General features: G+C 35.1%; 1 protein-coding gene across 1 annotated transcript in view; it reads right to left on the bottom strand.

The window, feature by feature from the left end:
• Nucleotides 1–332: 332 nt before the first annotated feature.
• Nucleotides 333–22,033, bottom strand: part of LOC101971294 (disintegrin and metalloproteinase domain-containing protein 18) — a 142,841-nt gene continuing 121,140 nt past the window's right edge. Inside the window, exons 18-20 of the mRNA XM_078031361.1 lie at nt 14,913–15,027; nt 7,906–8,065; nt 333–616 (exon numbers count right to left, since the gene is read on the bottom strand). Of these exons, the coding sequence (XP_077887487.1) occupies nt 574–616; nt 7,906–8,065; nt 14,913–15,027 (318 nt within the window). The 3' untranslated portion in view covers nt 333–573. The remainder of the gene's footprint in view (nt 617–7,905; nt 8,066–14,912; nt 15,028–22,033) is intronic.

The following is a 22,033-nucleotide window of genomic DNA, read 5'->3' as shown; positions in this document are numbered from 1 at the left end:
CAAGTGTCTCTGTTATGCACTGAACCCTTCAACCACTAGGTCTAGCAGGGCCCCCACAGTTCTTGGGCACTGATACTGGGCAGTGTTGGACCCTTCAGCCTGGTCTGAAATTCTAAACCAAGAGAAAATCTTTCCTTACCATGTGGCACTATGATAGGAAGCCCTAGTCCAGCAAGACTCTACTGGGGAATGCCAGTTTGCCCAGGCTTGAGAGAGCACCAGTCAGCCAGGACACGGTGGTGGACTTGCGGAGCTGAATTGTGGCAGGCTGACACCTGTTGTTTCCTGGGCTCTTGCTGGGGCAGTAGAAGTGGAGCTGAGTCAAAGGGCAGTGGGTGTATGAAGGATTCAGCTGCCCAGGCCCCAGCTTTGTGAACACAGAGGCCAGTGTCACTAGCAGCCTCAGGAGCACCCACCCCCAGCAAGCTGCCTTTGACTCATAGGAGCCTGCTGTCTATGTATGTGGGCTTTATTTTCCAAAAGTCTGACATTTACAATGCATTTGGGCATAACATGGGGTTATAAAGCACATTTTCTCTGTTATGCCATTTGGTGATGAACTTCTTGGCAATATTAATACTTCACATCATAGCTTTCTGGTACAATAGCTGAATTACTGGAATAAAGGAAAAGAAAGAAATTCTCAGTATGATCATTAGTAGTTGCCTATTTGTAACCATATCTACTTCTGGAGTTCTACTTTATGCTTTAGTTCAAAACACATAAAACATCAACAAATAAAAAATAATTTTATTATAGTCAAATTTGAGTCTAAGAATACTGTCGGAGTAGTCCAAGCAAGAAGCTAACTACAAAGTGTACGGTTTTGTGACTTTAGTTTTGATTTATAATTTAAGTATCAGACAAAAAAATACAACTATGAAATAACCATAATACAAAAATACCACTTATTTATTCAGTTTTGAACAACTTTGTTTCTTGGAAAGCCCCATGGCTTTAGCATTTGAAAGATCAGTCATATCTTCCCCCCACCAATATGTTCACACATGGAAGTTCACACATGGAAAGACAATGGAATTAACATGGAAAAGTTTTCATTTTATGGCTAATGAGTTTGTAACATGCTAATTTCATTTTTTTCACAATTTACTTATTTTTAAATAATACATTTTATTGTGGTAAATACACATAGCATAAATTTGCCATCTTAACCAATTTTAAATTACACGGTATTAAGCATATTCATATTGATGTGCAGCCACCACGACAGTACCATTCTTTTCATCTTGCAAAAATGAAATTTCATACACATTAAACAATAGCTTCCTATCCCCTGTGGCCCAGAGGTACAAGGAAATATGCTCAGTATCACCAATCATCAGGGAAATGAAAATTCAAACCATTGAGATACCACTTCACATTTATTAGGATGACTATTGTTTAAAAAATAAAAACAAAAACAAAAAAGGAAAGAACATTGTTACCTAGGAGTATATTACCTAACTTTAATTTTGCAATGACTCTTTCTTTCTCCCTCCCTCCCTTTCTTTATTTCTTTCTCTTTCTTTTCTTTTTCTTTACATTATTGTTTCCATAAACTATCTAGGTTTCTATACCTTACATATAATGATGCATAGAGACAACAATCAAATATTGGTTGTCTTTCTAAGTTTGTAAAAGGAAACAAAAAATGTGTAAAGGGATCTTCAGCAAATGTCTCTGTACAGTATTCGGCAAAATTTTTAATATGGATCTGTCACAGAAGCTGCTCTAAGATGGGGTGCACTCCTGCTTGGCTCTGCTTGTTGCATTGAGTTCACAGTGACATCTTTTGGTCATTTCCAAAATTGCAATTGGAAAATTGAAGTTGCTTAACTTGATCAACAAAAGATATTTGAGGTGAGGGTATTTTCACCTCAAAGAGAAGAGGGCATCTACTCCTCCCTGCCCCTTCGGTGTATTTCTAGGTGACTAGGAACTTCATGGAGGTTTCAGGACTCCAAGATGTGGTGCTTTTTCATACAATTCCCCTAATAAATAGATCCCATTGCTGGTCAGAAGGAAAAATCCTGTCTCACCCATGAGGTGGATCCCATAAAGGACATTCATCCCAGCACCTCAAATACCCTGACAATGATTAGGGCTCGGGTCTCATTAAGATTTCTAAAAGAGTGTAATGATTTTTGGATTCATGTTTCTCATTTTAAAGGAATGTCAAAATCCTCCTGGGAAGTTACTCCTATTGATGACTTAACACTCAAAATCAAGAAGTTGTAGATATCTACCATAGTCAGCTTACAAACCCAAGGTTCTGGACCAAGCCAGGATACTTTGACTGATTTAGAGACTAATCTAATCCCTAGTAACACTACAAGTTACTTGATGACTTTTTCTGATAATCCTTATTTCAGATTCTCTGTAAGCATAATCAATCATATATGCTCAACAGCTGTAACTTCTTCAGTTAATATCTTTATTTTATGTGTCCTTATGCTAATTTTTAGCTACCAAAAGTAATTTTTGTTCTTATTAATATTAATAATTTTGAACTTATTGCACCCAGAAGGCTACTTTCCCTATGTTTTAGATTGCTTACTCAACATCATTATTATCCTAACTGCTAGAACCCACAAAAGCCCATATACAACTGTACCCAAACTTGGAAAGATCATGCTTTAATTAAGTTGTCCCAAAGTGTCATAAAATTAGCAATGGTTTTAACCAACTGTTGGATATATCACCTGATTTCACAATAGATCCATGACCAACACATGCCCTTAATTATTCCTATAACCAATTTCAGTGCCATCCCTACTGTCATGATCCATGAAGATCTTCCCCTTTCAGATCTTACTTTCTAAGTAAAAGTCATTCACCAGGTAAATGTTGCTAGTCTAATTTAAAACTATGCACCAGGACCTCCATGATCTATTCCCAACTTTATAGATAGGTGTCTCACCCAGATTAACAAAATGAGACTATGACAGACACTCCTTCAAATTAAAGATCATTCAGTTGATTTCTGTGGCCACACCCATCCTTGCCTTGATACAGTTTTCATCTTCCCGGTCAAAAAAGAAATAAATGAAAGTACTTTTGGTGGCATTATCTGCAATCCAAAATCTACATTTTTGTCTGTGATATAAGTATTTATCCACCAACTCAAGGATGGGACCAATCCCTTGTTTAGAGAGCTGATGGACGGAATACTTCCCTTTCAGGGCATTCCATTACTCCCCTCTTGCTCCACAAAACATGATTTCAAGTGGGAAAATCCTCATAACTCTATTTCCAGAAGAAAAAGAAGCATGTTTACATGTTATGATGATAAGGTAGGGTCAACACATACCTGCTATTCTTATTTGCAGTGCTGGGGAATACATAAGCCAAGACATGGTGAGAATTTTTTCTACCACCACAGGTCAAATAGCACAAGGTATTACAAGAATATTGCTGCTAAACAAAAATAATTGTATTTTTTCCCGGTAATCCTATATAACAGAATTGCTCCTGAAAATTTACTAGAACCACATGGAGGAGTATGTATGATAGCAAACACAACATGTTGCACTGTGTCAACACTTCTGGGGAAACAGGGACTAGGGGAGAAAGAATCAGCCTGAAGCCCACTGGTTGCAACATGTAATAAAGGAAGGCAAGTCTATATGATTTGTTCAGCTGGTTACCTATGGGGATGGGTTTCTTCACTTTGAGGAATAGTACAAGGATGCCTGATAATGTTATTACATATCTTTCTAATATTTTGTCTTCTAGTGTTCTGCTTTCTATCTTTCTAACTTCTGTAAATCCATGAACAAAACCTTTGCCAATGCTATCTTTGCCCAGCCATTTGCATTAACTACCTATGCTTTTGCAGAATAAGAAAAACTTAAACCAAATAGCAACAATAAATGTTGGCATAAATGTGGGGGAAAAGATACACTCATAATGGACTCATGATGGGACCATTATTGATACATTTATATGGCACCGAATTGGTCTAGTTTGTCAGAATTTTCAGGTACATTTAAATGTGATTCCCGATGGATGTATCTCAGAGTGTTCTGAAGGTTCCTGCTGCTGGTTATTGTTTTACAATTTTTTAGGTCCTTATTATATCTTCAGCCTACTAATTCTATCAATTGTTGAGAGAAGATTGTTGACACTTCAAATATTTGTAGCTCATACTTTCATGCACCAAATAACAGAGGTTCAAGTACACAAAGCCAAGGTAAAAATAAAGAAATTAATAAAAAATAATTTTTTATTAGAACAAAACAATTATGTGTCTCCATAATGACTTGATTTTTATATTATTCTAATTGGCATACTGAATTATCCTCTTCAGAAAGCCTTTGGTCTGATATTAACATAGCTCTCCATGTCAAGTATAACTAGTTTCCTTATGGTTGGTGTTAGCATGGTGTGTATATACACATGTACATAACTATAAATATTTTTAGTTATATATGTATAAAGTTAAAATATGTATTTTAACTTTAGACATTTTGTTAAATTTAATTTGTTTTTTAACTGACATATAAATATAAACATTGCACATATTAATGGAGTACCATGTGATGTTTACATGCAGATATATACTGTACACCAATTTAATTGGGGTTAAATATGTTTCATTTCTTCATGATGGAAATATTCTACATCCTTCCACTTTTTTGAAATACATAGCATATTATTATTATATATAGTCACAATAGCACACCAGAACTCAAAAGTATAAAGTGAGTTTCTTGTCACCTTATAGTTCTCTTTATTTTTATCCAATCTGGTATTATCTGCTTTGTAAATAAGGGATTTAGACTGCTTAACTTTATTATGACTCTTGAAACAATTAGGCTTCAATTTAACATCTTGATATGTCCTATTATTATTTTGCCTTGATCTTTCATAGATTTTATATTTCACAGGAGGTTTTGAAGAAAGAATCTTGATGATTTCTAATTTTTTGATGGCTATAGATTTGTAGAACAGTACAGTAATTTTTTTACTGGGAGTTTCAATCTACTTTGTTTCTCCTGATGGTGAAATCATTGAATAAATAAGAGCTCAAATGGGAGGAAAAATAGTTGAAATTATAAGGAACAGATAGACATGAGCACTGAAAATATAGATATTAAGGCATTAATTGCAAAGACCCTGCTTATGTGCTAGCCCTCAACACGTTTTTAAGGAAACCACTTACACAAAGTCACACTGACTGCTCTGACTTAATTATGAAAATAATCTGCAACATTATCCCTAGGGCTAAAAGGTGTCTATTCAAAATGACTCCTTTGATAAGAGGAAGACAGAGTGCCCTGGCCTAAGACTACTATAAAATATATATATATATATATTTTAAAATTCCAATTGCCTTTAGGTCTGTGGCACGTGATATGATCTTAGTGTAATTATAAATTTTCACCCACATGGATTTCATTAGACACTCATTTATCCAACAGGGATTTAGAAATCTGATATAAGCCAGCTGTCAATCAAAAGCTAGGAGATGATTCTCATGTGGGACCCTTTAGAAACTTCCCCCCAAAATCCCCATAAAAGCTGGGACACAAGAAGTAGGTTCTTTATCTCCTCTAAAATACGACCTCTCTCTCCCTTGAGAGTGTCTTTTCCTCCTTCCTTCTCTTCTAACACACTTTGCTATACTTTTACAATGCCTTATGTCTTACTTGACATCTTTTACAAAGACACAAGGTTCAAGAAATCCGCACAACTTTTCAGTCAATAAGAACTATATGTGAAGAGAGGAAAGTATAATTTACAAAAGTTAGATACAATTACCACCTCCTCTCCTCACACACACCCTAATACACAATAAAATCATACCCCTAACTTATTGGGAAGACTTATTCTTTTCTCTTGGGTTTGAACTTACCTCCCTCCAAATTTTAAATGGCCATGTTTTTTTTTTCCCCCTGGGAGTGCATGAAGTCAAAAAGATCACAAATTTTGCCAACATCCTTGCTTAATTTTACCAGCCTAGCTAGAGCTCTCCTCATATTTATTTTTCCTACTCTACCTGGAAATGTGCCTAGGATTTCACATAATTAAAGAAATTCTCAATACAGTATTTTCTTTGTTAATTTCAGTGATTAGTTCTATGAAGATCTGAATGAAAATGATCATTACCATATTTTATATGAAAGTCCAATATTTTGTCTACTGACTTTACATGAGTTTACTTAAGTGAAAGATCGAGTATGTCAAGGATAAGAATGACTAAAAGCATGCTTGCAGAAGCCATCCTTACCCTTAAATATCAGAAATAAATAAAAAGTTACTCTGAAAAACTCATTTATATATGAACAAAGAAAAAAGAAACCAAAAGAAATCCAACTCTATCTTACATTAAACATTCACTCAAGGTATAGATGAAAAAATATTCCATAGTCAATTGTTTTTTACTTATAACCTAAGACATCAAAAAATTGAACTAACTCAAGGGTAGGAACAAGACTTTCTAGGACTAAGCCTTAGGTTGTTACTCTCAAGGGAACTCTAGAGAAGCTGGGCAGCAAGACAGATGGTTCTATACCAAGTACATCCCAAAATTCCTGAGACTCAAAGCCCTTTATAGAGCCCTTTATAAAATTCAATAAAGAGGTAATGCGTGGTGGAAATGAATATATTCCTATATTTCCACAACTGGTTAAAATAACTTTTCAATGTATCCAAGTAAATATTACTTGTAGAAATACAAAAAATAAAAAATATTGGGTTATGGAGATGTATTGAGCACATACATCACCCAGATCCCCTCAATTGTATCACATGCAAGCACACAGGCCTTTTTTTTTTCTTCAGAAAAGTGCTGGTAGCCTAATTAAGTTACTTATTCTTTCACTGGAACAATATGCATTGTGTGGATAAAACTGAAAGTATCTTCCTGAAACAGATCGATAACAACAGCTTTAAAAGAAAACAACACTTTGAAGATGAAACAATTTGTGAATGTTATAGTTTGAATGTCCTCATCAAAACTCATGTTGAAATTAACCCTCATTGTGAGGTGTAAAGAGGTGAAATCAGGTGGGACTTTCAAGAGGTTATTAGGTCATGAGAACTCTGACCTCAAGAACTGAATAATCCACTCATAGATTCATGAATTAATGGGTTGTGTCATAAAAAATCCACTCTGTCTCTGTCTCTCGGATCCCCTTTCTACCATATGATGCCCTGTGCCATCTCAGGACTGTCCCCCTCACTAGCAAGAAGAACCTCAGCACAGAAGCAATCTCTCAATCTTGGACCTTCCAACTTTTAAAACAGTGAGCTGAATAATATTTATTCTTTATAAATTATACAGTCTGTGATATTCAATTGGAATAACAGAAAACAGACTGAGACAACCAGGGTGCAATTAGAGTCTTAATCTGAGTTTCTTGCCTTCAGTTAATTGAATGTTTGGTCATCAGAAGAAAAAAATCACAAATCTAAGAATAGCATATACAAACCTACAGGAAACAGTATATAATTTCAGAGGAAATCTTAAGTGAGATTTTTTTATAGTATTTGAGACAGAAAGATTATGAAATTAAAATAATTTGCTAATAAAAGTTTTAATGCAACTCCTAAATTTTAAAAAAAGGCTTTCCTTGAAGCCAAATCTAATACATAAGTTAGATTCAAATAGAAGGAGGCTTAAAATAATGCACCAAATATATTCTTCTCTGATTTATAAAATCCCCAGTACAGTGTGGAACACTCACCAGGAAATGTTTTAGGACAGTCCAATTTTTTACTTAGCTCAATAACAAACTATTGGAAAGCAAAGTTGTAAAAATGGCATTTATATTATATTAAAATAGCACATCTTTAGGAGTAAAAATAACAGATGCTATATAACATTAGTATGATTTTATGACAATGGTCAATATTAAGTACAATTTAACCTAATAAATTAATCACAAGAGTCATACTTACCCCTCACATTTTGTGTTCTCTCTGTTGTCTGATTTTCTCCTTTCATTTCTCTTAATGATAACAAGGATGAAAGAAATTAAAAATGGAAGAATAATGTAGAAACTCAGAATAAGCCAGTTGTACCGATGTGCATTATAGCCTTTTTTAAGAAAAAATAAATCTAGAAATGAAACATCAGAAAGTACAGATTTGTTGGAAACTTTAATAAACTTATAGTTTTCTTATTTTAATCATATAAATGTACACACACACAAAAAAAAATTTTAACACATTGCAATTATTAAGGGGAAAAAACATTTAAGCTCATAATCCCCAAATCATAAGGTTATCCTTTCATACATTTCTAGTTTGTCTTTTATACATATCTGTTTAAATACCATGGTGCTGTATACATTTTGAGTGCTATTTACTGCATTGGATTAATTTGTAACACCAATAATTTAAAAGGACTCATTGATCAACCTTTCCCTTTCTCAGGTAGGTAGGAGTGTGAAATTTCACTGTGCTGTTGCACAACAGAGTGACCATGGATGATGATAGTGTATTTTTAAGAGTCAGAAGAAAGTTTTGAATGTTTTCATAAAAATTATAAATTTTGAGGAGGTATGTTTCACTTGATTTAAGTATTGAACAATGTATATATGTATTGAAGTATTACATGTTACCCCACTAGTATGTATAACTTTTATGTTTTATGTAAAATTTAAAAATAATATTAATTTAAATAAAAACTTTAAAAAAAATTGTAGAAAACTTTACCCACTCCCTGCTTGTTGTAGGGCAGGTTGCTCAGAAAACACACCAAGTCCCCTGTCCAAACTGAAGAGTCTTTATTTAGCCGGCCAGCTGGCTCACTCCCTACAGAATCCATAACTGTCTCTGCAAGAACAGCCCTGAGCCTGAGCATTTTTGGATATTTAAAGGCAAAAGCTGAAAAAACCACATCCAGGTTGATGTAGCTGCAAGCAAATAGGTACAGAAGCTGAATTGGGCAGTTAGGGGCAATGGGTATATTGGTACTTCCCATGGGACTTTCCAGGTAGTCATAGCAGCAAGGAAGCAGAAGGAAAGCGGTCAAAATGACCTAAGTTCAGTTGAAGTTAGAGAATGGTTACTAACATCTAGACAATCAATCTCTGACAAGGTACATTGCCCAAGAAAAAAGGAAACCAAAGAGGACAATTTTATATTGTATAAGAATTGTTATTTTGTGTTGCCAAGTATGTTATGCTTGGTCACTATTAATGGGTAGAGAGGTGGAGCTTTCCAATGGGAGAAGCATTTCTTACATGATATGGAGTTTTAGGGTAAAATGGAGTCTGTTTGGTCACTGCCCATACAGCCTGGTCCAGAACACTTCTAAATTAATTCCTCTCCTTGCAAGAAGCAATTTCCATGTCTTTGCATCTGGTGTCAGTATCTATATCCATGTATCTAGATATAATATGTGTATATACTTCCCATTTCATTTATACTCTACAAGGTTTTGCCCTTTGTTTATTTTTTACACTTCTTTGTTTATTTTTTACACTTCTTATTTTTCTAAGGTATTACACAATTTAGAAAAATATACAATATATCAATATACTTGTAGAATTAATAATGCATTAATATAATTAATATGCATATGCCTACTGTCTTGTAGGCATAATACATAATACAGATATCTAATATATATAACCTGTTATATAAATATCTATATCTATGTATATATATACATTAATCTATATACACTTATTTTTCCAATTATCATTTATTTGTTATTTTTAGTGTAACATAATATTTTTTTAAAATGTGTGCATATACTATTATAGCTCAAAGAATTTTCTAAATTGAACATGACTATGCAATCACCACCAAATCCAGAAATATGACATTTATCAGCACCTCAGAACTTCCCAAGGCTACTGTTTTCCTTCTCAAGGAAAAATCACTACTTTGGCCTCTAAAAGCATGCATCATTTTCAACAGACTTTAAATGTTATATTAATGGTATTATAGTATACGTACTTTTAATCCATCTCACATTTTTTGTTCAATATTGCCGGCTTTTGTGATGGACCCACATCATTGCTTATTGTGGTAAAAAGTTCATGCTTTTTGGTAGATACTATATCATTGCAGAGAAATAACAGCTAACAAAGCTTTCTATTCTATAGGATGTGTGGGTACTTTGCCATTTGGGTATTATGAATAGTGCTTCCATGAATATCCTACTATATATATTTTTTCCATTAACATGTTTGCTTTTCTCTTGCACATGTACACCTCGGGAGTGGCAAAGCTTGTTCACCACATATACCTTTATTCAATATTAATAAATAATTCCAGTGATATTCTTAAGTGGTTGAAACAATTATATTCGCATCAATAGCCAAGGAAAGTCTTGGCTATTGCATAGCTTTGGTATTTTCCTTTTTTATATTTTTTATATACAATGAAATGCAAATATTCAATTACATGAGATTTGACAAATATATACACCATGAGACAAACTGTCACAAGACACAAAGGAAAGAATGTGTAAAATGATAAAAGGGTCTATTAATCAGGAAGATACAATGACTATATATATACAGTCATATGCACTTAGAGTGGGATATGTTTTTAGAAATGCATCAACTGGTGATTTTGTCATTGTTCAATCATCACAAATGTACCTGAACAAACCTATATGATATATCCTACTACATATCTAGGCTATGTATTATATCCTTTTTCTTCTCACCTACAAATGTGTACTAAATATTAGTGCACTGAATATTGGAGAAAACTAACACAATAAGCATTTGGTTATCTAAATATCTACATAAAGAAAAGGTTCAGTAAATACAGCATTAAAAGATGAAAATTTAAAAAAGATACAACTGGGCTAGGGATACACAAGGCCCTGGGTTCAATCCTCAGCACCACGAAAAAAAAAGAAGGAAAAAAAAAGATACAACTGAATAGGGCACTTACCATAAATGAAACTGCATGCAGGACAGATAGCTGCTCTGGGTGAGTCAGTGAGTAAATGTGAAGGATTGGACTACAGAAGAATTAATATACACTGGACAGTAGGGCCTCAGTAAATTTTGTTTTTAAGTTCTATAATAAATTAACCTTAGCATATTGTAATATTTTATTCTATAAAATTTCTAATTTTTTAATCTTTTGATTCTTTGGTCATAACATTTGTTTAAAACAAATACTTTGCATAGCTGTGTAAAATATTTTCTTCTTTGTACCCTTATTGTATGTTTTTACATACTTTTTAAAAAAATTTAAACTTTTTACTGTTTTCTGTTATTAAAAACACATAAATACAAACATTAGTCTAAGTTTAGCCCAAGACAGATAATAAATATCAGTGTTCCACTTGCACATCTTGTCCCACTAGAAGATCTTCAGGGGCAAAAACATACAGGAGCTGTCATCTTCTGTGACAATAGTATCTTCTTCCAAATGCTTCCTGAAGGACTTGTCTGAGCTCTTCTGGAGAAGGATGTGTTATTCTCTTTGGAAATATGTGCATAGTGGAATGCACATATTTCTCTATTAATAAAAAGCTTTTAATGTTTGAGTCTATATTTTCAAATTTTTTGAGAAGTATACTGAGGTCTACTACAAAAGCATCTACTAAACTTTTCACTGTAAACTTCCATGGGGGTGATTATTATTTTTTTTCTTTTAAGTATGTCCTCCTTTTCCAATTTCAATAAATCCACTTTGGTGCATTTCTCAGGAACCGCCTCTAGGTGTCATCCTTATCCACACCTAGATTAATGTGGTTTGCCATACCAACCCCAGCCTGTTGAAATGTGTAATTCCTCATCCTTGACAAATCTTTTAAAGTCATAGATGAACCTCTTTAGTGTTTCCTTCTAGATGCTATTTCATAAATTCCTTGGTGATATTATCTCAAGTCCCAATAAAGTTCTTGTTTCTGTCACAGATATTCTAATTCTTCCAGAATTGGAAAATCTCCTAAATAACCTGCTTGGTGGTCTTCTTGAGGAGGTCTTGCTCTTTCTCAAAATGTGTTTATGCTGGTTTGATTGAAGTCTTTTTTTTCTTTCCATCATGGTAGATAATGAACCATGACATAATAGAAGAGGGTTTTGATTATCCTTGACTTTCTCTTGCTCCTGCAGCACACTGGGTGTGTGTGCTTGAAACTTGGCCTCCTCATGATAATGCCTTTCAGTTATCTATTTCCAGAACACAAGCTTCACCCATTTGGGATATTTGCTCTCACAAGTAATTTTCCTCCGTCATCAGTTTATCTAGAGTTTGCAAAGATCCTTCAGCTTCCTTCACATTAGTACCTACAGACTTACCACTAACATTCATGTAACAACCAACAATCCTTAAATCATTCAAACCAGCTAGCTAGAACTACCAGTAAATTTGCTGTTGCTTTCCCTATATGTTCAAATATGCTTCATAATTTTTCATTTTAGTTGGTGTACTTTTTTAATTCCAAAATTTGTTTGGTTCTAGCTCTAATGATATTCTCATTTTGTTCACACACTTTTCTGTGATTAGCTTTAGTTCTTTGTCCATGTTTCTCTGTAGGTGTTGAGCAGGTTTAATAAGAGAGTATTTAAAGTTTAAAGCCTTTGTCTAACACATCATATTTGGGGATTCCTGGAGGATGGTTTTTGTTAATTTTGTTCCTGTGAACTGTGAATGGGTAAAGTCCTGTGAAACTTTTCTTTAAAAAAAAAGAAAACTAGAGATCTCATTCTGCCTTCTTTACTTGGGGTTTACCATTTTGTTTTGGTTTGGTTATTGTTTCTCTTTTGGTTGCTGAAGAAAACAAAGCTAATGTTTTTTTACAGTAGCTTCTTCCTGGTTGAACTACTACATTGAGAGAATTGAGTCAGAAGCAGCCTATGGAAGTAAGTCACAGACCTCACACTCTGTTATCAGAAATAGTCTTCATGAATAAAAACCTAAAAGGACTTTCATTCGTAAGGAGGCCAAGTCAATACCAGGTTTCAGTGTGGTGCAAGAGCAGAGAAAGTTGTGGATGACTCAAACAACCTTCTGTTATGTTAAGATTCTTATAATCAGTTGTTGGTTGATCTCTAGAAAAGAATAATGGTTGGGGGAAGTTTGGGGCCATTACTTAAAAAAAAATCTGTTCTGTACATTCACTTTCTTCTCTTCATCTGAATCTTCCAAAACACACAAGAATGGTTGACAATGTCTCACCATTGTGCTGCTCATTCCATGTTTCCCTTTTCTGAAGGATCACACTCCATGTTGTCACTTGTTGACAAACATTCGGGTAACTTTCTGTTATTACTTTGCCATGGCCAGAAGTACATATCTGTTTTGCTACTCCTTTTCATTCTGTTTCCAGGTTTATAAATCATCTCAGAGATTTTGTTTCTAAACTCTTGTTGCTTCCTGAAGTTATATCTCATCTCATTGTGCATACTTTTATCATTCCATCAATTACTTTGATTACTTAACCATAAACTATGGATTACTAATCTCTGAGAAAATTGGATTATATTCATGCTCTGTCCATCCTCTGATTTATTTTAATTTTATTTGTTATTATTACTATTTTTACTTTGGGGTACTGGGGATTGAACCCAGGGATATTTTGCCACTGAGTTCCATCCCCAGGCCTTTTAAATTTTTTTTTTTTTTTTGAGATAGGGTCTCAAAAACTTGCTTTGAGCCTTGTTAAATTGCTATGGCTAGCCTGGAACTTGTGATCCCCCTGCCTCAGAGTGGCTGAGATTACAGGTATACACCACTGCACCCAGCTTTCTTCTGATTTCTAATGAAAATTTGGTTTTAATTCTCAAACACCTTTCTTCATGTATCAATTTTAACTGGTAATTTTTCTTTACTCATTGTTACTTACATATACCTGATATTATATAGCAACTTACCTGTCTTCTCTTCTTTCATTGTCTGCTTCAGGCCCTTATAATTAAAGTCATTGCTTTTCAAGCAATATATTTTCATTCAGTCTGACGTTACCAAACGCCTTGTTTTAGTCAGCTCTTTTCACTGCTGTGACTTAAAGACCCAACCAGCACAGTTGTAAAGGAGGAAAAGTTTATGTGGAGGCTTACAGTTTCAGAGGCCTTAATCCAGAGACAGAAGACTCCATTCCTCAGGGCTCAAGGTAAGGCAGAACATCATGGCAGAATAGTATGGCAAAGGGAAACAGCTCACATGGTGATCAGGAAGCAGAGAAAGAGACTCCATGTTCCAGATACAAAATATATACCCTATAGCCAGGCTCCCAGTGAACTACTCCCTCTGGTCACACCCCACCTATCTCCAGTTCACTCTCAGTTAATCACACCAGGGATTAATTCACTGATTAGGTTAAGGCTATAACCCAATCATTTCTCCTCCAAACCTTCTTGGTTGTCTTACACGTGAACTTTGGGGGACACCTCACATCCAAACACCTAGATTACTAGTTTATGAAATATGAATCTTAATTTGCCTCTCCAAATATCCAATAACACGTTTGTAGAGGGAAAGTATGGATAAATGGTTGAAGCAATGTATTCATACATAGGAACAGGGGAAAATATAAATATGCACTCCCACTCCAAATGCAATTGATTTAGTATTATTCCATATAAAATATACTTTTATATTTTGCCTTATGTTTTTCCAAATTTCATTCAAATTGCACACTGTATCCTACAGTTGCTTTTAAATGATTTACAAAGTTTTAATAATATGAAATGCACATCAAACGTGTATTCTTCGTTATTCTATATGATTTTTAAAATATTAACTGAAATTTAGGAGTACTATTTTATGTTATCTCACTTAACTAAATAAATGAATCTTGGATGTCTCAGAAAATCTGATTAAAAATTTGTATAACATTAATTTAAATAGAAACACCATACATGTAACTCTTTGAATTTCTCAGGAGAGCATGAAAGACTTGATGCAGAAGTAGATTTCTTTAATTAGTACCCTGTAAAACAAATAAAATTCTGTTTTGCTTTATAAATTGAACTTTTGCTCACCAGATTTTAGAATATTTCCATCATCGATACTGCCCCCTGGTGAACCAATCTGAAATGTACAATCTGGAGGTCTATGGCCAGGAAAGCACTGACAATTGCCAAAATTGTTACATATCTGAAATAGAAAAATGTGTAATTACTTTGGATTATCTTGGTTTTTATATCTGGTATAAGTGTTTGAATTACAAAGGATAATGAATTTTCATAAGATTTTTATGACTACATAAGAAATAATTAGAATAAGTAGTGAAATCTTGACAACATTAATTATTCAAATGGCAAAAATCATGACTTACATAAAAGTTTATTTTGTATTCCTCCATCATCTTTTAAAAAAATGAAACTCAATAAACTTATGACCTTCAGGTGAATTTAGTTTTTCATAAGTATTATTTTATTTGATTTGGAGATATTTGCTTTCACCATTTGGACAATTTCTATTTATGTATTTATAATTGTTATACACATTTTGATAAAACAACTATCAATTGACATGGATACTATAATGTCTTATTCTAAACCCTTCAACATTTTATACTACTGATCAAAAATTTCCATTTTATTTTACATGAATATCTTTTCTTAAATAAAACATCTGAAAATAAAATATTAAAAATGAATAATAAATATAAATTTATGATAAATTTGCATTTCTAGAAGCTTATATATGGCAGTTTTCCATATTACCGGTGCTTTAATATTTTATTAGTGTTAATTTTTATTTTAAAATTAAGCACATATTTTGAAACTAAAAGTGAGATTACAGGTATACAGTGGTGTATACCTGTAATCTCACTAAGTCCCATTTCCCACTAAAAGAAGTTTACATTTCATTCATACACATATGTATGTGTTATATGCATTTATAAACACACGTATTTACAGCCACAAACACACATTCGTGTATTTTTGCCAAAATAATACCATAAATATATTTCCATCCCTGTATAAATGCGCAGAATTTGCCCATTTAAAATTTAGATTAAAAATATTCAGTAGTTTAGATATTTCTACAGAATTACATTGTGCATTTACCATTATTCTATTAAACTGTTTAGAAGTTCATTAAATTTTTAATCTCCCTTTCCTATACACCAAAAGAAATTTCAATTAAAAAAATTGAATCAGAGTCTTACATTTCCACAAAGTCATCTCCTATTTTATATAGCCACACCTCTACTGTTACCTGTTTAGGGCACTGGCAATAAGTATTTTTTTAAAGTTATAGATGGATGCAAAACCTTTATTTTATTTATTTTTATGCAATATGGAGGATCAAACCTAGTGCTTCTCACAGGCTAGGCAAATGCTCTACCAACTGAGCTACCACCTGAGCCTAGCAATCAGCATTTTAGTATACAGTTTTGAAATTAGGATTAGAATATCATTTATGCATTATTTTAAATGTATTCTACAAAATCCCTTTGTAAATTAATTTATATTTATTTAAATAATATGAAACAACAAGGGATATCATCATCTTATTTTTACTGGTATGAAAAGATGATCAGCCAGAACAACAACAACAAAAAAAGGTAAATGGTATTGGACACCTTTTCTGCAGTGAAGAAAATTTGACATAGACCATGTGAGCAGACTGATTTTCCAATAGGAAAAATGAACAAACCCATCAAATCTCAAACATTTGTTGGCTATATTTCTAATCTCAAAAAATATTCATAACAACAAAAAGAAAGAAAGAAAAAGGAGGAAGAAAGAAAAGAAAGAAAAACAATAGAAAGAAAAGAAATCACATTCTGTACAGTGTAAAGAGAATAAAACTAGCATTCAGTTCCTTTCTGACAGGACTAAAAGCATCAAGACAATATAATAGGGGCTCTGAGTTTGGGGATAAAACTGAAATTTTAAAACTTTAGTCAACAAAAGAGACCAATTATTTGGAAGGGCACTTTTTTTGTAATTTTAATATATAAGAACTCTAAAATGCGTATCTCCTACGTATATTTTCCCTCTACATTATAATTAAAAAGGTACTCCCAAGCCACACTAACATAAGTGAAAGAACACCTGACATAAAGTAGCAAACTTAAATATAGATTTAAATGTTAACAATTTTTAAGAGACAAAATTAATATAATGCATAGAATCCCTTATAATGACAGATACTTTGACTTTCAAAATTGCCAAACAAAAACAAAATTTAGAGGTAAAAGGTGGAGGGCTTTCTAAAGTATAAAAAAATGGTTGATTTAATTGTGCATACAGGGAGAAATAGTTTTATTTTATCAACTGGGTGTGGTGGCAGATGCCTGTAATCCCAGTGGCTCAGGAGGCTGAGGCAGGAGGATCTTGAGTTCAAAGCCAGCCTCAGCAAAATCGAGGCTTTAAGCAACTCATTGAGACCCTGTCTCTAAAAAAAATACAAAATAGGGCTGGGGACGTAGCTCAGTGGTTGAGTGCCCCTGAGTTCAGTCCTCAGTATCTAAAAAAAGAAAAAAAAAGAAAGGAAAAAAGGGGAAATTTAAGGAATAAATATTCTGTGATGTATGAAATAATAAGCATATTAATTAATAAAGACTGAGATGTTAAAAATGGATTAAAAAGTAAAACTTAGAAAATAGACCAATACATATACTGACAAATTCAAAAGAAGTATCAAGAATGGACCAATTCAAAAAGCAAAATAATAAAAATAAGATATAAAGATATATCTGGCACATATTAGGTTTTGGAACATATTAAAATATACACAAAATACACTAGTTTTAAATAAAATGCAAATAAGCAACTCATAGTGTTGAGAGCCACAGCCAAAGGGGCCCCAGCAAACTTCCAGCTGCCAGCAAGCTTCAGACTGCCCCAGCAACATCTAGCTGATTGGCTCCTCTGCAGTGATGTTCATTGGGCTGTTTCCCTGCCCTTCAGACTGCCAGCTGATGATTGGCTCACAGCTGCCCCAGCAACATCTAGCTGATTGGCTCCTCCACGGAGCTGCTCATGGGGTGACTTCTTTGGCTCTGCCCACGCAACCCAGCCAATCGGCCTCAAGAGGAGGAGGATTGTGGGAGGTTGAAAGGCTGGTGTGGGGGAGAGAGGCTTGTGGAAGCCGGTGGTGGCAGTTGGGCTCTGAGGGTTTTTCCCTGGAGCTGTTTTGTTTGGCGTTTGTAGTTCTAAAAATAAAGTTAGTTTCTTTTTGACAAGTGGCTCCTGATTTGTGCCAAGCCAGACTTCGGCATTTGGTGGCTCGCACGGGGAGCAACTGAGGGTAAGTAAACTGCTCGCCCCTGAGGGCAGGGCGAGAGGATGGGGAGCCATTCTAAGTCTCCTCTTTTGTTTTGCTTCGTTTTTGTTTTAACTTTCCTGTCCCTGGAGATGAGTAAGAGGGAAGAAAAACCACTCACATCTGAGGAAAAACTATTTGCGTTTGAGGAACAGATAGGGAGAAAGGACGGATGCATATGTCAGGAGGATAGAAAGGCTGTTATAATGATTTTGTGTGGTTCCCTTTTTATTGGATTCTGTCTCGGTTTTGTTTGCTGTTATCTTGCTGGGTTGTATTATAGTAGAAATACGGGATCAGCAATTAGTAAAAAACAAACCGAAAGACTGTTAAGTAAATTGTTAAAGGAAGGAAGCTTCCCAGTAAAATCAAGAGCAGTCAGGGCATACGTTGATATAATACAAGAATATAGCCCATGGCTTTTTAAGGAGGAGTTGTTAGATATATCACAATGGAACCATCATGGTGAAGATTTAAAAAGAATAGAAAAGAACAACCCAGGGACTCTGCCAGTTGGCACATTGTCATTGTGGACGTTGGTATCTAGTTTGCTTAGTCCAAAGCCTTCAGTTCAGACAGAGGTAGAGGAAGAAGAAGACATATTGATTCAAGTAGAAGAGGAAGTCTCTCAAGTTAGTCAGACAGAGGAAAAGATTCAAGTAAAAGCTCGAGCTAGTCAGAAAGAGGAAAAGATTCAAGTAAAAGAGAAGGTCTTTCGAGATAGTGAGACAGAGGAAGGAAGTTTAGAGCAGAAAAATCTATCAGGGGAAAAGTTAAAACAGGTGACTGCTAATAAGACCCTTTTGTTAGAGAGCGTAAGTGTCCAACCAACAGCACCGCCTCTACAGGAGACTGCTACTAACAGCATTCTATCACCAGAGGGCGTAAGTGTTCAACCAACAGCGCCACCTCTACAGGAGACTGCTACTAACAGCACTCTATCACCAGAGGGCATAAGTGTCCAATCAACAGCACCACCTCCATATGCTAAGAGACTCCCAACCCCCGCAGTTGATAGTTTGGATCCTGAGACAGGATCTCAAGTATGCCCTGTATTTGAGGTAGGAGGGCAGCGAACTTACCAGGGTTTAAATTTCAAATCAGTGAAGGAGCTAAAAGAGGCTGTAGCAACCTATGGTCCTCAAGCACCCTTCACTGTAAGCTTGGTCGAATCCATTACCAACTTAAGCATGACGCCAGCAGATTGGGCTAGTTTGTGTAAAGCTGTGCTAAATGGAGGACAATACCTGTTATGGAAGGTTGCCAATGAGGAATTTTGCAAGGAGACGGCTAGTCGAAATGCAGCAGCTGGTTATCCTCAGAGAAATCTAGATATGTTGTTAGGAAAGGGACCTTATGAGGATCGGCAGCAACAACTTGCATATGATCCTGGTGTATATTTACAAATTGCTGTAGATGCAGTTAGGGCATGGAAGTCTTTACAAGAACCTGGAGGTTTACAAGGTCAATTATCTAAGATAATACAAGGAGCTAATGAACCTTACGCTGAATTTGTAGATAGGCTTATTCAAACAGCTACCAGAGTTTTTGGGAATACAGAACAAGCAATGCCATTTATAAAACAACTGGCTTATGACCAAGCGAATCGTTGGTGTAGAGATATCATTAGACCATGGAAACATGAAGATTTAAACACATATATTAAATTATGTAGAGACATTAATGAACAAGGGCAAATTGTGGCAGCTGCAGTAAAACAAGCTTTAGATGCCAGAGACATTAATGAACAAGGGCAAATTGTGGCAGCTGCAGTAAAACAGGCTTTAGATGCCAGAGACATTAATGAACAAGGGCAAATTGTGGCAGCTGCAGTAAAACAGGTTTTGGATGCCAGAGACATTAATGAACAAGGGCAAATTGTGGCAGCTGCAGTAAAACAGGCTTTAGATGCCAGGCCAAGAACATGCTACAATTGTCAACAAACAGGACATTTTAAAAGGAATTGCCCCATAGGAGGAGGGTTTAACAAAACTAGGTATCAAACAAGTAGAATACCGGGTATTTGCCCACGATGCCGTAGAGGGAGACATTGGGCTAATGAATGCCGTTCTCAAACCACCATAGAGGGTACTCCATTATATTGGGCTAATGAATACCATCCTCAAACCACCATAGAGGGTACTCCATTATCAAAAAACGAACAAGGACAAGGTGTTTATCCACAATATCGTGGACAAAGGCATCGGGCTCCGTTGCCAAAAAATGGACAGGGGGCCCCAATGCTCCGGGGCCCCAAACCACAAATATACGGAGCACTGGAGGAACCCAGCAACCCCAGCAACCCCATCAGGGTAGTGCCCAGCACATCAGATCCCTCATCAGACAAACCAGAGGGAGCGCAGGGTTGGACATCTGCGCCTCCACCAAATCAGTACTAACTCCAGAGATGGGAGTTCAAATCATTCCCACAGGGGTAAAAGGACCTCTTCCCAAAGGAACAGTAGGCTTATTATTGGGACGCAGCTCTTCTACTCTAAAAGGACTTTTGATAAGTCCTGGGGTAATTGATTCCAATTATGAAGGTGAAATAAAAATTATAGCCAGTTCTCCAAAGGGTATATCAGTAATTTCACCAGGAGATAGAATAGCACAGTTACTAATAATACCAAGCCTACATGATAAATTTTCCAGTCATGTTGTAGAAAGAGGTTCCAAGGGATTAGGCTCCACAGGTGTAGATTGGGCTATGCTTTCTTTAAATTTAGATTCTCGACCCATGCTAAAACTAAATATTCAAGGACATGAATTTAATGGGCTACTGGATACAGGTGCAGATCTTAGCATCATCTCTCGTCAAGAATGGCCAAAACATTGGCCATTACAACAAGCCACTCAATCGCTTCGAGGCCTAGGAGTGGCGACTAATCCGGATAGAAGTGCAATGCTATTAGATTGGAAGGATCCTGAAGGATGTGAAGGAACTATACAGCCATATGTATTGGATCATCTTCCCGTAAATTTATGGGGACGAGATGTCTTAGATCAATTAGGTTTGACATTAACAAATAATATCAATCAAAATGCACCCACTATTATGGCTAGACAAGGTTTTAGGAAAGGAAAAAGATTAGAAAGACAAGAACAATGTATAGCAGCACCTCTGACCCAGAACAGCAGCCGATTTGGATTTCAGAGAGATTAACCAAGGTTCTGACCCAGTGATTGTCTGGAGTCGGGGGCCTGTTTGTGTGTTTCCACAGGGAGAACAGCAGCTGATTTGGATTCCGGAGAGATTAACTAAAATCCTGACCCAGTGATTGTCTGGAGTCGGGGGTCTGTTTTTGTGTTTCCACAGAGAGAACAGCAGCCGATTTGGATTCCAGAGAGATTAACTAAAGCGATTTCTACAGACCAAAAAGAAGATGATTTAGCTCAAATCCATAATAGCTGATATCCAAAACTCCAATTTGGCTATCCTTACATCTGCGACAGAACCAGGATGCTTTTTTCAATATCTATTTTATTATTGCCCTTTCCCATATCATGAAGTTCTATTTTATTTTTTTGAGCTCATACAGACCTAGGTTAATGTTTTGCTGATCAGTTCTATTTTTTTTTTTTTTTTTGACTATAGAGTTTTTAAACATTGCAATAGAGATTTTACCTGTAAAAAGTTATAAGGCCTTTACTATTGTGTTATGTGTTGTATGTATTATGTTATGTGTGCACACTTGTGTTTTGTGTTATATGTTTGAATGTACGTATGTCCAATGTACATATTTCTATATATCATATATGATGAGCGCTCATGAAAAGATGGATCCAAATATTTTTTTTTTTTTTATTCACGTGATTTAAATGGTTTAATTTAAATTGGGTAAATAACTGTTAAGAATTGTTTTAATATGTAAACAAAAAA

The sequence above is a fragment of the Ictidomys tridecemlineatus genome, chromosome 14 (assembly GCF_052094955.1).
Source record: "Ictidomys tridecemlineatus isolate mIctTri1 chromosome 14, mIctTri1.hap1, whole genome shotgun sequence".
NCBI classification, from domain to species: domain Eukaryota; kingdom Metazoa; phylum Chordata; class Mammalia; order Rodentia; family Sciuridae; genus Ictidomys; species Ictidomys tridecemlineatus.
This window is presented reverse-complemented; position numbering and strand designations above follow the sequence as displayed.